The 16,001-nt window shown below is 51.3% G+C and overlaps 1 protein-coding gene across 3 annotated transcripts; it reads right to left on the minus strand.

Annotated features, from left to right (window-relative positions):
- Positions 1–1,606: 1,606 nt before the first annotated feature.
- LOC308550503 (apolipoprotein L2-like) lies at positions 1,607–11,775 on the minus strand. 3 transcript variants are annotated; one of them, XM_081124390.1, is made up of 5 exons: positions 11,663–11,775; positions 7,055–7,096; positions 6,754–6,862; positions 4,728–4,848; positions 1,607–3,582 (listed from the first exon to the last, which is right to left on the minus strand). In XM_081124390.1, the coding sequence occupies exons 3-5, from the start codon at positions 6,782–6,784 to the stop codon at positions 2,724–2,726; spliced, it is 1,011 nt and encodes a 336-aa protein (XP_080980516.1). In that variant the 5' UTR covers positions 6,785–6,862; positions 7,055–7,096; positions 11,663–11,775; the 3' UTR covers positions 1,607–2,723. The 3 variants fall into 3 exon arrangements, with proteins under 3 accessions (XP_080980516.1, XP_080980518.1, XP_080980517.1); XM_081124392.1 differs by lacking the exon at positions 7,055–7,096 and having other exon boundaries at positions 11,673–11,775; XM_081124391.1 differs by lacking the exon at positions 7,055–7,096 and having other exon boundaries at positions 11,663–11,774.
- Positions 11,776–16,001: the final 4,226 nt, after the last annotated feature.

Below are 16,001 nucleotides of genomic sequence, written 5' to 3' on the forward strand. Positions count from 1 at the left end.
CCCTCCTGCTCTGCTGGTTTCCCAGACCTATTGGATTCTTCTAAGTTTCAGGAGTCCCCCAGGGAATGTGCCCAGTGCTCTCACCCTGCCCTTTCCTGATGCAACCATCGGCCCCTCCCTGCTCTGGCTCCTGGGTCTCCTGTTACTGCTGACGTCAAAAGTGGCAGCTCTGTGGCATTGTCCTCAAGGTCCCGAGCTGCAGGTGCACAGATCCAACAGCAGTGATATCTGTGCCGACAGTGCCACCTCCCGTCCCTGCAGAGCCTGCTGGCCAAGTCTAGTGCCCCAATGCCCCAGATTTCCGACCACTGTCCTTGCTGGAGAACTCAGCATGGGCCCTGGCGGGGAAGCCTGGGTGGCCACACTGCAGTTCCATCAGCGTCCTTTCTGACCCATCCTCCTCAACCTTTGGGCAACCTTCAAATATGGGCTCAAGTGCCCCTTCTTCAGGGAAGCCTCCCATGACTCCTCAAACTAAGCCAAGCCCCCCAATATAAGATCTCTCTCCTTAATGTTGGGCTGGGAGGTAGTGATGGGGGATCCAGAAGAAGAGATACCCACTGGTCAAAGCATTTCCAAACAGCGAACAAACTCTCCCTGTTCCTCGTGGGAATTGGTACCTCGCCCGGCAAGCTGCTCACACGGCCCTTGTGCTCTTCAGAGGGCCTGTCACACACGTCGGCCTTGGTGAGAAAGCCTCTGTGCGTTTCTAGTTTGCCCCACTAAACTCACGCGGGTCAAGGTCGTGCCGACCTGAGTGGCTGGGAAAGGAACCTCCTCCGTGCTGCTTCCCACGGTTGGCTCACCTGCTCATATGGAGGAGAGCCGGCATTTCCTTGCCAGGGTGGGCCTGGTCCTCGCTGTGGGCCACGGGAGGCAAAGGCCATGAGTGCTCCAGGTGGGGCGGTGTCCCTCAGTCCCGCTGTGGGACATCACTTCCCAAATAAACCCTCAGGGAGCCTGGCCTCCAGCTCTGTGCTTGGGGGACCCCAGGCTACAACAGGTTCCTTTAGGCCGGGTGGAGGTTTCCAGCTTTTGTGCAGGGGAAAGGGAAGCCACTGAAAAGCTGGGAGCAGGCGCTTGGTAAGATCTGTATTCCTAAGGGCTGTTCTGGCTCAGCGTGGAGAATGGGCTGGGGGCAGGGGCAGTGCCACGAGGGGAGACACAGACCATTCTGGAAGCTCTTGAAGGAGGTGAAATGTGAGGGCAGCTTGGGAGAGGACGTTTGCTGTCTGGCCGTCTTTCTCTGTCCCTCAATTTATCCGTGACCCTCTCGCACACCTGCAAACAAGCCCTTCTGATCTTAGTCAGCCTCGTGTGCCACAGTCGATCTGGGGTCCCAGCTGCTGGGGGAGGAACACACCTGTGCTCAGCCCAAGCCAGATGTGCACAAGCTTCCCCTCTGGTGTCCCAGTGGAGCTTACAGGGCACCACGTCTCAGGGACAAGACTGGGGGGGGGGGGGAGTGGGAGCCCAGTGAGCGAGCGAGCAGGAGGAGCAATGGAAGATTTGCTTCCTGGGATCCTGGAGGACAGGCTCATGGGGAAGGGAAGTGGACACCCAGAGCCCAGATGAGGCCACTAATCCACACAACAAAGGCTCAGTGTATCAGTCCACAGCCCATGTTTATTGAACCAAAGTCTATAGAACACAAGATGGGGGAAAACAGACGGATCTAAAATATCACCTTGTCCAGCACCTCCATCCCTCCAACCGGATGGAGAGGCTGTGTCTCGTGGCCCCACTCTGGTAGATCTGTGCACATCTGGTTTCACTTTACTTTTTTCAAATCAACCACTAGTTCAAGGCAGCATTTGGAGTTTCACTGGCATTTCATTGGTCTCTGGGAGCACCCTGGCCCCAAGGAGCACCAGCAACTTGTCAAATGCTCCACCCACTCTGCTGCCATCACCGCCACCGCCAACATCACCACCACCACGGTCAAGAAGCCACTGCCTACAGTCGATAATATTGTAATAACTGTGAATGGTGCCGCGTGGCTACTGGGCTTATCAGTTGATCATTCCAATCACTATATTGTATACCTAAAACTAATGTAATTTTGTATGCCAACTGTGATTGAGAAATTTAAAAATACAAAGATAGAACGTTTTTATAAAAAGAAGTCACTACCTAAGATAAACCTGCTAGAAGACAAAGGCGACTTGCAACTGTAATTGAAAAATAAAATAATAGAATGTTTTTTAAAAAAAAGAGGTCACTGCTGATCTAAGACAAACCTGCTGGAAGACAGTGGTGAGGAGGACCTGGAAGGCAGGGCTGGAGACCACGACCAGCGAAAGACTCCCTTTCTGCTGGGACAGCAAACCATGGGGAGGGCCAGGAGAGGAGCCACCGTTACTTCCATATGGCAACAACTCAGACTCCCGCTTTCTCCCGTTGTCAGCTCTTCAGGAGTTCTGGCCTTCTTGGGGCTTATTCCTCCACATCTCTCTTTACTCATGACCCCAATGTCTTTCTTAGTCCAAAATGAAGTTTCTCCCCAACCCCTCCCCTCTTGCCCCCTCTCTCCCCTTTTTCAAGATTCCTGCCATCCGCATGAACCCCTCTCTTGCCGTGCTCAGCTATAGAAATACCAGACTCTTTAACGCCCAGTTCCATCAATTTTATCTCACCCTCTTTTCCCTCCTAACGGGTCCCTCCACACCTTTGTCCCACATATGCCACTGTTACCTGCACTGTCGGGGATCAGTCAGGCCCTCTCATAGCCTTTTGTGAATGGAGATGAGTTTCTGCAGCTTTGCCTCCAGCTCCTGGGCCTGCTGCCTCAACTCTTCAGCCGACTGTGTCTTTGGCCCCTCAAGCAAGTGCTTTGACTCCTTTGCAAGTTCGATCGCATCTATCAGAAGAAACACAGCTGCACTGGTTGCACCAAAGATCCTGGCTCCTTTGGTCATCGCCAGAGCAGTGCCTCCAAAAGCTTTCTGCACCCGCCTGCTGCTTCGGACCGAGGTCGCCCCAGCGGTCATGAAGCGTGTGGCCTGTGCTGCTAAGGAAGGGTTGGATTTGACCAGCTTGAAGGCGCGGCCATGCTTTACAAGGTTTATCAGGGATTTGATGCACTTTTCTGCTACAGAAGCAATTTTGGGTGCACTGCTACGTAGAACCTTCAAAACTACCTCCTCCTCCTTGATGGCAGTTGACACTAGCCGACTGGCTTTGGCTTTTGCTGACACATTCTTTGAGTGTTCCACGATGCTGGAGGACACACTGGTCACAGAGGCTGCTACCCCAAGTCCTATCCCAGTTCCAAGAAGCGCCAGGCTAGCCCCTGCTGTCACAGGTGCCAGAGCCAGGCCAACGATGGTCAGAATGCCAGACACAACGCCGGTCGAATTGGCCACCACTTTGGAGATGGTACAGTCCCTGTGTACCTTGTCGACCTCCTCTGCAAGTGCATGGAGCTCTCTTATGTGCTCCTCAAGCTCCTGTTTCACCAGAGGAAACTCATCCATAAACCTCTTCCTATGCAGCTCTTCTTTCGAGGGCATGTCTTCGGTCTCCACGGCCATGAGACTTTTCAGCTCACTCAAGTCTTCATATAGTGCATCTGCCTCATCCCTGGAATAATAAGGTCAGGTGATTAACAAAGGCAGCTTGCTTCTCTGTAATATGGGCTCGTAAGATCCATTCTGCATAATCACAGAGCTTTGACTATAAATCATATGGAAAAGAATTTGACAAATGTAAGGAATTTTTCTTTCAACGTTAAACACACATGTTGTACCTTGTAGCTGCTCCATAGGACTTATTCAATCGGGGAATAAACGTGGAAAAGTCCTCTTAGGATGCTCTTAACCGGTAAGTGTTTGATAGAGATGGCTTCTCACTCAAGGGAGGTCGACCCCCTCACCCTCAAAGTGTTTGTAGAGTGGGAACTCCAGGGACGAACAAGGAAAAGTGGGGTTGGAGCAGGAAAACCTTCATTCAGAGAATCTTAGAGTGTGGTGAAGACTTCACCTGACCACGAAGAGGTCTGCCCTTTGCCCTTGGGAAATGATCTCTGGGATCCTAGAATGTGCTGATTGATAGGAGTGTCACTGTTTGCCTGGCATTTGGCCAGGGAACAGTCTGACAAGGTGATGCGTGATGGTATCAGTTCTGGCCTATGAAGGAACTAGCAGCAAAAGGCACACGTTGGCCCTCCGGGGGGGCTGCAGACTACAGGTCAGCTGTGCGGACAGCGTGCAGTCGAGCCCCAGTTAACCTCTGTGCACTGAGTCACTGCCAAATTGACATGAGGCTCTTCTGAGCCCTCTTCTCGACTAGGCCTTGATCTTGGCCTTCTATGTTCTGTCCTTGACAGCCTGTATCTTCCTGTCTTAGCAAGAATCCTGCTAAGTCAGCTGAGCGAGGCTCACACTTTTTTTTTTTTTTAAATCATCACCCGAGGCCATGCTTAGGGAGAGGAAGGGAGAGAAAGAGACATTGGTGTGGGAGAGAAACACTGAAGGGTCGCCTTGTGGGACAGTGGTCACGTAACCTGCCCAAGTTCATGTCGCCTTCCCCCTGCAGGTTTCATCTCTTCTCAACCTGAGGCTATTGTCTATCAATGAATGATATGAAGGAAATATTCCTCATGGACTGTTGAGAAGGAACATATTCAACCCCAACCACAGGATCCTGCCTGGAGGAGGTGTGCCTGCCAGAGGAAACTAGATCAGGGGGACATTTGGGTGACAATACAGGCATCCCCTGGAGGTTACCGGGACACATTGGCCGCCATCACAAATCTCTCCCAGGCTGCATCACTCAGCAGGAGTTGCAGTTTCTCTGTGCTCGTTGGGTCCATTATATACTCAATGACATCCTCAAAGTCTTTGCCATCTAGACGGAAAGAAAAAAGTAAAAGAAGAAATTGTGGCAGAACATAAATGTGTTGAGTATAAATACGTGGGCAGGTGCTCCTCTTCCTGAGCAGATGTCACCTGGGGTACATTTGATGCAGTCACCTGATGTTATGGACTAAACTGTGTCGCCCAAAATTCACATGTTGAAGCCCTGAACCCCCACATGATGGAATTTTGTGATTAAGTGAGGTCATAAGTGTGGGATCCTAATCCAATATGACTGGTGTCCTTATGAGTATGAGCAGAAGGAGAGATACCAGATTTCTCCCCTCCCCTTCTCTCTCTAAAAATCAATGTTATTTTAATTTTTTTAAATTTTTTATTTTTAAAATATATATCTTTATTGATTTCAGAGAGAGGAAAGGAGATGGAGAGAGAGAGGTAGAAACATCAATGATGAGAGTCATTGATTGGCTGCAGCCCACAACCCGGGCATGTCCTGACCGGGAGTCGAACCCTGATCTCCTGGATCCTAGGTCAACGCTCAACCACTGAGCCACGCCCGGCCGGGCTCAATGTTATTTTTAAAATTAAAAAAAAATCTTTAAAAATAATATGTGACTCTCAGGAATTTAGAGACCATGGAATTGCAGATAAGGCACTTGGACTGGTGTGTGTTTTGTGTGTGCAGAGACATGACATCAATGTGTTTCCTGCTATATACACTCGCGGGGAATTATTCTTATTTCGCAGAAAAAGGAAGCGAAACTCAGGACAAGGGAAGGTCCAAAGCCAACAAGCAGAAAGCTCAAGGTTGAATCCAAGGCCAACCCTCAGACATTTCCTTACATTAGTTTGAAGCCTCCATATGTTTCAAAAATTCATGTGATTTCTGCATTCTACCCTGTAGTTTACCTATGGCTTGTTTTGTTTAAAAATAATGTTTCAGACCACACACCATTGATTGAGGAAAACTACCCAACAAAGAGGACTCCTCCTGCTTCTCACAGATGCCCCAAGATGGGCAACGGAGGAGGTGTCTTCAGGTGGGTGGGGAGTTGAACCCTCAGCTCTAACTCTGTGATCACTCAGGATCACCTCTGTCCCCTCCAGGCTGGTCTCAGGGGCCACAGCTCCCCATTGGCACCTCTGACCCCAAGCTGGCCCATTTCTTAAACAAGAGATCATCTTGTTTATCCTCAGAAATCCACCAGCTCCAGCCCTCCCTCAAGGACCCCAGAGCCTGCTCAGGAGCAGCTGGCCTCCGATCTGTCCTCTCCTCCCTCATTCTGCAACATGAACAAGTGTTTTCCTCTCCTGGGAGGGCGATTTGGTTGCCTGGCAATGCGCTGTAGATCTGTGTGGGTGCAGGGTTGTTTTTCTTTTTCTGGCTTCATTCACTGAGGGAAAAAGGAAGCCAGGGCTTCCATGGAACCCCGAGCACCAAATCTGTGTATTTCTTGGATGTGGTGGGGAAATAACAAAGCCAGCCTCTGTAGTGGCCTTTGAGACCAACAGAAGTTTCTGCCTGAGACAGTCCACCCGGTAGGCTGGTGTTTGTAACTGGGAGCACAGGTCAGGGCCCTAACTCATCTGTGGGGCTGGAGGTGCAATGGAGGGGGAAGGTTTCCACCTGGAACTAGCAGTTTCTGGGTACAGGGGACAAGCAGTGCCCACCTCCGCGGGCTGTCCTGGCCTCTTTGGAGCCACTGCATGCATGGCAGTGGAAGGGGGGCAGTGAGCACCCTAAGGAGAGAACCATGAAGGAGGTCCCCCCATAGACTCTGGGTTGAGGAGACTCCCCTTGGCTCCTCTTGGGGGCTTGAGGACACATTAATTCCCTTGGAGGTTCTTGATTCCTGTGTAGTTTAACCCAGTCTGGAGGCAGCACCCTCAATTCTAGGTCATAAGTAGGAACCGGCCAGAGGAGGAAGGTGACTACCTGGGGCCATCCCGTCGGCTTCTGAGGTCATGGTGTCAGCAGTGGGATCTCAGAGTTTCCCCTTCAGCTCACCAGCCTGTGCCTGGCTGGAAGGAGGTGTTGCTTCACCCTTAGGAGAGAGAAAACAAATTATGGGGTCGAATATGAGCCAGCTGTGGCACCAGGGAGCAGCGAGGGGCCGGGTCTCTGGCGCTTCCCTCTGGGACGGTCACAAATGCCATCAGTCCAAAGATGGACTCAATCCAATGTGTTTCTCTGGCTGCTGGGCTCTGCTGGCTGCTACTTAAGAGAAGTTGCTCACCTCACTCCAGCCCACTCCCAGCCAAGTGACAGTCCTGTTGTCCTGTTGGGGCACAAGGAGGAGACCATCAGACAAGGAGACAGACAGCTGAGGAGCAACAGAACCAAAGAGGCAATAAAACCACACACAGAAGAGAAGGTGGTGAGGAATGCTCTGGAAATTACTTGAGGATGGGAGCATTTGTGTGTACTACTTGCTGGAGCTAATATTGATTGTGTCTACGGTAGGGTCCTTGCCTGGTCCCTCATCAGCACGCGTGCACATTTCACGTCATGAGCGCTGTTGTGGCTCCCCTTTGACAGTGGAGGAAACCATCACCCAGTCGAGGTTTTCACCAAAACTCAGGCCAGCCCAAGTTTCCACAATAGTACTGCGGCCAGGACCCAAACCCAAGTCATTCCGATCCAAATCCCATGTTTGTGAGGACTATGCTCTACTCTCTGTAATATAAAAAAATAATGTTTATTAATGTGTATTTGTTTACTTGTAAATGACTCTTCTTGTTCGAAAATGATGTCTTGAACCCTATGCCCAAGTCTGTCTTGAGAAATTCCTGGGGCTGTAGTTTCCCAAAGCCTGTGCCCTTCTTGCTTCTGTAAGACCCTCTTCCCCTAAGGGCCCGGGGTCCTGGCCCCATCCCTGCAGCCCTGCTGGGGCTGCCCAGCCCTCCTGACAGTGCCAGGTCCTCTCTGCTGTCCTCTCCCAACCATTGGACCTTAGCTTGTTTCTAATTCTTTACGAAGAGTGCAAAAACACTCTTCTTGCATAGAACTTTACCCGCATTTGAGATTGTTTCCCTCAGATATTTCTGGAAGTAGAATGATTGGGTCAGAAGGAATCTACATATGAAAATTCCTTCATACCTCGAGCTACACTGTATGCAAGCAAATTGCACCAATTTACATTTATACTCACAGTATATGAGCTGTCCAACTCTTCCATCTTCCAGTGCTCAGTAATTTTTTTAAAGAAACATGTCTTTCATTTTTAAAAAATTTTTATTATACTAAAAAATTTGTACAACATAAAATTTATGCTTAACCATTTTTAAGTGTACAGTTCTTCACTGTTAAATACATTCATGTTGTTGTGCAACCAGTCTCCAGAACTCTTTTCATCTTGCAGAACAGAAACTCTGTACCCACTAAACAGAAACTCCCCATCCCCCTTCCCAGGCCCTGGAAACCGCAATTCTATTTTCTGTGTCTCCGGATCTGAGTGCCTCCTAGAAGTGAATCACACAGTCTTCATCCTTTGGAGACTGGCTTATCTTACTCAGAATAATGTCGTCAAGCTTCATGAATGTTGTAGCCTGGGCCAGAATCCCCTTCATTTCAAGGCAATAATACATTTTGTTTTGATAATTTCTAGAGGAGTTTATTTGAGTCAAACTGAGCAAGACCTCATATGCACTGGGGAATACGTTTCTCAGTTTCTCCCGTGCATCGGAACTGAAGGAGGCCGTGTAAGGAAGGTTGCAGGAAAGTGGGAGCAAGCAGGTGGGGAGTGCATCGCAGGAATGTTAACAAGATTGTGCTCTCTTGAGGGAGGTTATTTCAAAGGTGTGTTAACCATGACGCACAGAAACAAAGGACAGGGCTTGCTGACGGCAAACATAAACCTTTGACTAAAAGTTATATGCCTGGGCTGTGACCACCCACCGGGAACCGCCCGGTTAGGATTTTATGATCAGATAACACTGTGAGGTTACATTCTGTAGAACGCCGGTTTTTTTCATCCACAGTCTCCCTTTTGATCATAAACCAATTTGAAGGATACGTGGGTGACAGTGTGGTCTCCGAGCGCTAGGAAGGCGCATCCCTCGGAAGTCTCCGTGTTGAAGTCTCTTGTTGACCGTTGGGGATGGGGCAGTACTGTAATCATGGGATCTGAGTTGAGGCCAGATTTTCCCCAAATGGGAAGGGCAGGTACATGGAAGGCAGTCAGGTCTTATGGCCTTCACTGTGAGCAAATGCTCTGGCCCTGCCAGGTAGCTCAGCTGGCTAGAGCCTCGCCCAGTTTGCCAAGGTTGCGGGTTGGATAAGATAAGGCATGTATGTGTGGCACAAACAGGAGTCAGCCATGCCCAACAGTGTGGAGCGACTGATGTTTCTCTCTCCCCCTCTCAGGTCAATAAGAGTAAATAAATACTCTGGATCAATTCTATTCGATGAACTATCATGATCTAAACAGATCTTCCCAGAGAGAGAATTTCTCTCAGTTCTGTCTGTGACTACCTTGCCTTGGGAGACAAAGGAAGTAAGCAAATGTTGATTGTGATTAGGGGTTATTTTAAGAAGGTAAACCAGCATTTATCAACTACCCCTCCTGAGACCCGCCTGAAACCAGAACAAAGGACTTGGTATAATAATTGCTAATGATAAGGTGGCTGACCTGTGTGGTGTTTGCTCTGCCCCAGAGTGCTCTAAGGCTTTGCAAGTAATGACTCATGTTCTTCCAATAATCTTTGAACTGTGTATCATTTGTATCTGTATCTGTTCTCTGCTGCCCCTCCTATCCCCGGGCACCCTCCCGGCACCGCTGGCTAAATCCTGGGGTATGTCCCATGGTGGGGACACAGGACAACCCCAGTTTCACTGGAAACGGAGTCATTCCATTTGCATTTCTTGTTGATCTTGGTGAAAAGCTCTTTCTGGCAGAAAACAAATAAAACTATGACTCAGATTTCACACAAATTACCCCCACTGAGTTAATGGACTTTTGACAGTTCTGTCAGATTTCAGAGTTCCATTGATTTCCCCGTCTCCTTCCTGCAGCCATAATTTCTTAATATGATGACAGAGAGGAAGAGAAGAATGTGAAAAATACGGGTTCCCGTTATAATCTGATACAGACGCTGGGCCCTGGGCAGGACCTGCCGGAGCCCCCCGCCCCCCGCGGGCCGGGCCCAGCTCCCTCCTGCCTCTCCCACTCCGCTTTTCTCACAGCATCGGAGGCTCCTTTGAAGGCTCAGGGACAGCTGTGTCCCTTTGTGGCTGCTGTAGGTGCCCATTTGCCGTGCAGAAGGAAGACATGGAAGATGAAGACACAGAAGAGGAGGAGGAGAGGAAGAAGGCACGAAAGCTTCTATAAAATCAATCAATCAATCAATCAATCCTAAAGGAATCGAAGTGTAAGTCAGAAAGAAAAAACTATAAATGTGCTGGAAAGAAATGTTAAAACTAATGTTGTTGCGGAAACATTGCTAATCAAGACACAAATCCCAGAAGCCATAAAGGAAAAGTGTGATTGATTGGCTCTCGTAAAAATGGAAAACCGCAGGCGCTGCCATAACGGGCCGAGCGCGAGAGGCCGGGGGCCGCCGGGGGCCGTCGGCCTGTGGACCAGAGGCGGCCGCTCCGCACCGGGCACCGGGCACCGGGCACCGGGCACCGGGCATGCAGCTCAGCGCCAAGGGCTGAAGCCAAGCTCTTACAAATGGGCGGGACGTGCGAGCAAATCCTTTCAGGGCAGCGGCTGGCCCCGCGTCACCAGCCCTTGGAGGGCACCACGGAGGCGGCCCCTTCTGATGCGGGTGTTTAAGGAGGGAGCGCGGCTTGAATGATGGCGCCGTTTCCAGGCTTGGCTCTGCCTGTGTAGACGCCTAGGCTCTGCCTGTGTAGACGCCTAGGTCTAAGCTCAGACGCCTGCTGTACCCACGTCCACAGCTGGTTTCTGAAGGTGACAGCTGGGGTCATGCACCACGCCCGTCGCACTCCCTACGTCTGGGCCTTCCTTTCGATCCTGGACACACAGGACCGCCTCTTCCTCCTCCCGTCACCCCCGGCCCTGAACCGAGGGCCAGCCAGGAGCGGGGAGAGCCCGACCACTGTCCCTCTCGGCCTCCATCTTCCATCTTGGCACCCGGGGCAAGTCACTGCCCACTCAGGGCTTCAGCTTCCCCACAGGGCCTGGCACTAAGCTGACCGTGTGGGTGAAACAACCTCTCGATTTTTGAAATCTCAAAAGAAATCCTGTGCCCCCATCAGCCTCGGCAGCAGCCCCGGGGGCAGCCTCAGGGCGCCGGCCACAAGGACCACAGGCTCGGGGTCACCTGCCCTCCTCCACCTCCCCTGCTTCCTCCGAATGGCCCAACATCCACCTTCCTCTGGGGTCACTGGCTCATGCCTCGGGTAGCCCAGGACTGAGCTGCACTGGGAGCAGGGCTTGAGAACCCATCTGAGCAGTTCCCCCTCCACTGTTTAGGCCGCAGGATGAGGGAGGAAGGCATCAGACAGACCTGAGTTCCAATCCCGCCTCTGCCTCTGTTTCCGTGTGCCCTTGGGCCCATTACCTAGACCCCTGAGCTTCAGTTTTCCCTCATCTGTAAACTAGTGACACTAATCCTTGTCTTAGAAAGAGCTGTGAGGCCCAGCCGGGCGTGGCTCAGCGGTTGAGCGTCAACCTAGGATCCAGGTGATCAGGGTTCAATTCTAGATCAGGGCACATGCCGGGGCTGCGGGCTGCAGCCGATCAATGACTTTCCCATCACTGATGTTTCTATCTCTCTCTCCCCCTCTCCTTTCCTCTCTCTGAAATCAATAAAGATATATTTAAAAAAAGAAAGAGCTCTGAGGATGAGAAGATGGGTGGGGGGCTCCTACTCACCCCAGCTTACCAAGAATCTCCCTCCGGCTGGTTTGGAACAAGATCCAGTTATCCTTAGCTGCCCAGATCCACTCGGCAGCTGTGTCTGCATAAAACCAGACGCTCCTGTGTCCAGAGGTGCCGGGGAAACGAAAGTGAAAGAGCCTGTCGAAGTCTAGAGAAGCTCATGATCAAACACATTACACAACCGGCGCCCCAGACTAGCCCCGCCCTGCCTGCTGGCCGCTGAGCGGAGCAACCCTGGATCTGACATCCCAGGTCCTCCTGGGCTCAACCCATCCTGCCTCCAGCTTCTAGGAGGAAGACCTGCCACTGATGGACTGAGGGATCCTGAGCAAATTACAAAGCCCTCCGCCCCACGGGCTTGTTGCCAGACTCCTCCTCTCTCATGCTCTCCCACAATCCCCCAAATGCCTGCCTTGTACACCTTTCTGCCACCAGCAACTAGCACAGTCCCTGAACATACCAAGGCTCCTTGCGCACTTGTGTTCATTGCGTACCTGCTGCTATTGAAGGCCGCGGATGCTTACGTACATCCTTCTGCCAGGAGCACCTGCTTCTACCACCTGGAAAAATCATGCTCATCCTTCAAAGCCCAAATCAGGTATCACCTCCTTTGAGAAGCCCTCCAGCATCTTCCCCCACAGTCTACTGTCCCCTGCTGGCTCTGCTCCCATGGCACCAGGGAGCCCACTGCTAGGCCACCGTGTTCACGTCTCCCCTGATCTCTTGAGATCAGGTCTCTCTCCAGACTTGTCCCTGGTGGCAGGGACAGTGCCTTCAGATCACAGTGACCTGCCTGAGGAGGCCCATCCATGGTGGTCAATGCCATTTGTGTGGACACAGAGGTTGTCGACTTGGCACAGAGAACCTTGCTGCTGTCTCTCCTGGCTCCTTTCCTCTTGACGACAGACCTTTTTATAGGAAACCCGGTGTCATGGTGACACTGGAAAGTCTGAAAACGGAAAAAACACCTCCAAAAGCACTGCCAGGCTTTTGAGCAGAGCAGCCACCATGGACAAAGGGCAGAGTGGGTGTCAGGCACTGTGCCGGCACCTCTTTGCCTTTTGTATTTCATCCTCACATCAGCTCTGGGAATTATTAACTCGATGTTACAGATAAAGAAACTGGGAGGAAAATGTCCCACAGCCTGTAATCCCAGCGGCGGTTGGGCTTTTCGGCTTCCCCCAGGCAGGAGGGGCTGGAAATGGACGCCTCCATCTGGGCCTGTTCATCCTGGCAAATGCCCATGGGGCACCGTGGCCACCCCCCCCCCCCCAGCTTTTCAGGGAGGGACAGCAGAGTGATGGATAATATTGCATAAAGGCCACACAGAGAGCTTGGGCTTACAGTCACCCTGCAAAGGCCTGATTTCCCAGAAGAGGAAGCCAAGGCGAGGAGAGAGGCCCTGCTTTCTCCAGGCAACTCGAGGGAGGAGCCAAGACTCCAAGCAAGTGTCACATTTCACCTTAGACTTGTTTAAAGTTATTTCTCGTCATGTTTTTCCTGTCACCTCCCTTCTTCCTGATTTCACTTGCATGACTTCAGCTTGACATCCAAACACGGCCATTGTGAGATGCAGAACTAACTCGATACCGGCATGAGCCTTGGCCCAGTGGTCATAAGGATCCTCTGATGAGCGTGCAGAATGGACCCCAGACGGACATCCCTGGCCTCAACGAACATGGATGTCCCAGTGCGAGGAAAATCCCAGTTCAGTGGAAATGTGACCCAAAATCACTTAGAAAGGTGTCTGGCATGTGCCACCAGCATCACCTGGAGGAGTCACCAGCCAGAGGCACACAGCCAGCACCCCCCCCCCCCCCCCAGGCTCTCCAGCACATGGGGAGCTATGCTCGGCTCAGACACGCTGGACATTATGAGTTTTGTGTGTAGAACAGGGACCCTATGTCCCTGTCGTCCTGTTTTTTACAGGGACAATGGGAGTGGGCAGGGAGCTTCAAACCGAGCATGTAACCAAGGGTCCTGTGCAGGCATCAGAGTGCCCTGGCTCAGAGACAGGCCCCTCGGGCTGCAGAGCACAGGGGCCTGCACTCCACGCCAACGGCGCCAGCCGACCTCACGGGAAGCGGCCACTGGTCTGAGCCCCTCGTCGCCAGGCTGCCAGCACCGAGCAGGGGACAATCCTCCGCGTCTTTCCTCATGTCCTGAAATTGGGCCCCGGGTGAGTAACAACTGTCAACTCAGGAACGGTTCGGACTAAGTATAAAAGTGACAAAACTCAACCCCACGATGTTAGTATTTTCATGGTGAAATCAAAACAAACACTGCGTTCAGTTTTAGTGCCCGTGTAACGTCGAAGAGAACTGGGCGCATTCTCAGGGTTAACAACCTTTGGGTCCAATTTAAAACAGGCGATTGAGTAATTTATCTAGATTAAGGGTTGTTACGTGGAAAGGCACTCTGCCCAGTACCGAGGACAGGAGGAAGCAGCCTCGGGCCCACAGATCCCAACCGGGAGGGGTGAGGAGTGGCGGGGGGGGGGGGGGGGGGGGGGGGGGGGCTGTGAAAGCCACACCAGGCGACGCCTCCGCCTCCGCCCCCCGAGCACGCGTAGGGAGCGCCACCAAGCCCTCTGCTCCTGGCGGGCCTTAAAGATAAGAGCAGCCTGCCCTGGCTGCTGTGGCTCAGTTGGTTGGAGCACCATCCCGTGCACCGAAAGGCCGTGGGTTCGATTCACGGCCAGGGTGTGGGTCCGTTCCCTTGTCGGGCTGAGTACAGGAGGCAGCCGGGTGGTTTCTCCCTCCCTCTGTGCGTATAGATGTGTCTCTTTCACATCTATGTTTCTCCCTCTCCCTCCTCTCTAAAATCAATAACAAAACATAAATTAAAAAAAAAAAAATAGCATCCATGCCCTAGCTGTTGGGCTGTGGTTAGAGCGTCGGCCCACAGACTGTTGGGTCCCGGGTTCGATTCCAGCCAAGGGCACATACCTTGGTTGCAGGCTCGATCCCCGATCCCTGGCCCCGGTCCAGGGGCACGTGGGAGGCAATCAATCGATGTGTGTCTCTCACATCGATTTCTCTCTGTCTCTCCCTTTCACTCTCTTTGAAAAGCAATGGAAAAGATGTCCTCAGCTGAGGATTAAAAAAAAATAAGAAGAATTATAAGTGGAATAAAAATAAAACTTTAAAAAATAATAATAGCATCCAGCCCTAGCCAGCGTGGCTCAATGGTTAGAGTGCCGGCCTGCAGACCTAAGGGTCACAGGTTCGATTCCCGGTCAAGGGCATGTACTTGGGTTGCAGGTTCGCTCCCCGGTCCCGGTCAGGGTGCCTGCAGGAGGCAGCCAATCAATGTATCTCCCTCACATCCGTGTTTCTCTCTCTCCCCCCTACCCTCCCTTCCTTCCACTCTCTCTTAAAAATCAATGGAAAAAAATATATCTTCCAGGGAGGATTTAAGAAGAAACAGCATCTAGTCACTGAATAAATCAGTATGGCAGTTCCTAAAAAATTTAAACATAGAATTACATTACAATCCAGCAAGCACACTTCTGGGTATACACCTTCCACAACTGAAAGCAGGGTCTCAACGAGATACCTGTACACGCATGTTCAAAGCAGCATCACTCACAGCAGCTTAAAGGTGGGAGCTACCCACGCGGCCACCAGTGGACGACCGGGCAAGAACGCTGTGGGTGGATCCACACAAGGGAATATTACTCACACTACGAAGGCAATTCCGACACATGCTACAGCGCGGACGAACCTTGAGGACAATATGCTTAAGTCTAATAAGCCATCAAAGAAGACAAACGCTGTGCGGTTCCTTAGAGGTGCCTGGAGTAGTCAAATTCATTGGCGGAAAGGTGCCAGGGGCTGGGAAGGGAGGGGACACGGAGAGTTAGTGTTCAGTGGGGGAGGATTTCTACTTTTACAAAACAAAAATATTCTGCAGATGGATGGTGGTGATTAAGCACAATGTGAATGAGCTTAATGCCGTGAAACTGTACCCTTGAAAATGGTTCAGATGGTAAGTTTTGCTGTTTCGTATCATGGTTTAAAAAAATTTTGAATAAATCCTAAAGAAGCTCAACCTTTATGGGGGAAAAATAACAGCACCTGAGTCCTTTACACGTTGCGAAGCATTTTCACACATTATCTCAACTCTTACAACGGCCCTGTGATGAAAACATTTATGACACATTTCCAAACAGAAAACTAAGGTTCAGATGGGGTGCAATGACTTGCCCCAAAGGGAGGAGGTGGGCGCTGGTGCCTGCCTCGTTGTTTTCTGGACCATGCCGTTTGCCCACAGGAAGAGAAATCCTTAAAACCCCCAAGTATGCTAACAGGGTACTTTCTTCCCTAAGTCC

This window comes from Miniopterus schreibersii (assembly GCF_964146895.1).
Source record: "Miniopterus schreibersii genome assembly, chromosome: 2".
Classification (NCBI taxonomy): domain Eukaryota; kingdom Metazoa; phylum Chordata; class Mammalia; order Chiroptera; family Miniopteridae; genus Miniopterus; species Miniopterus schreibersii.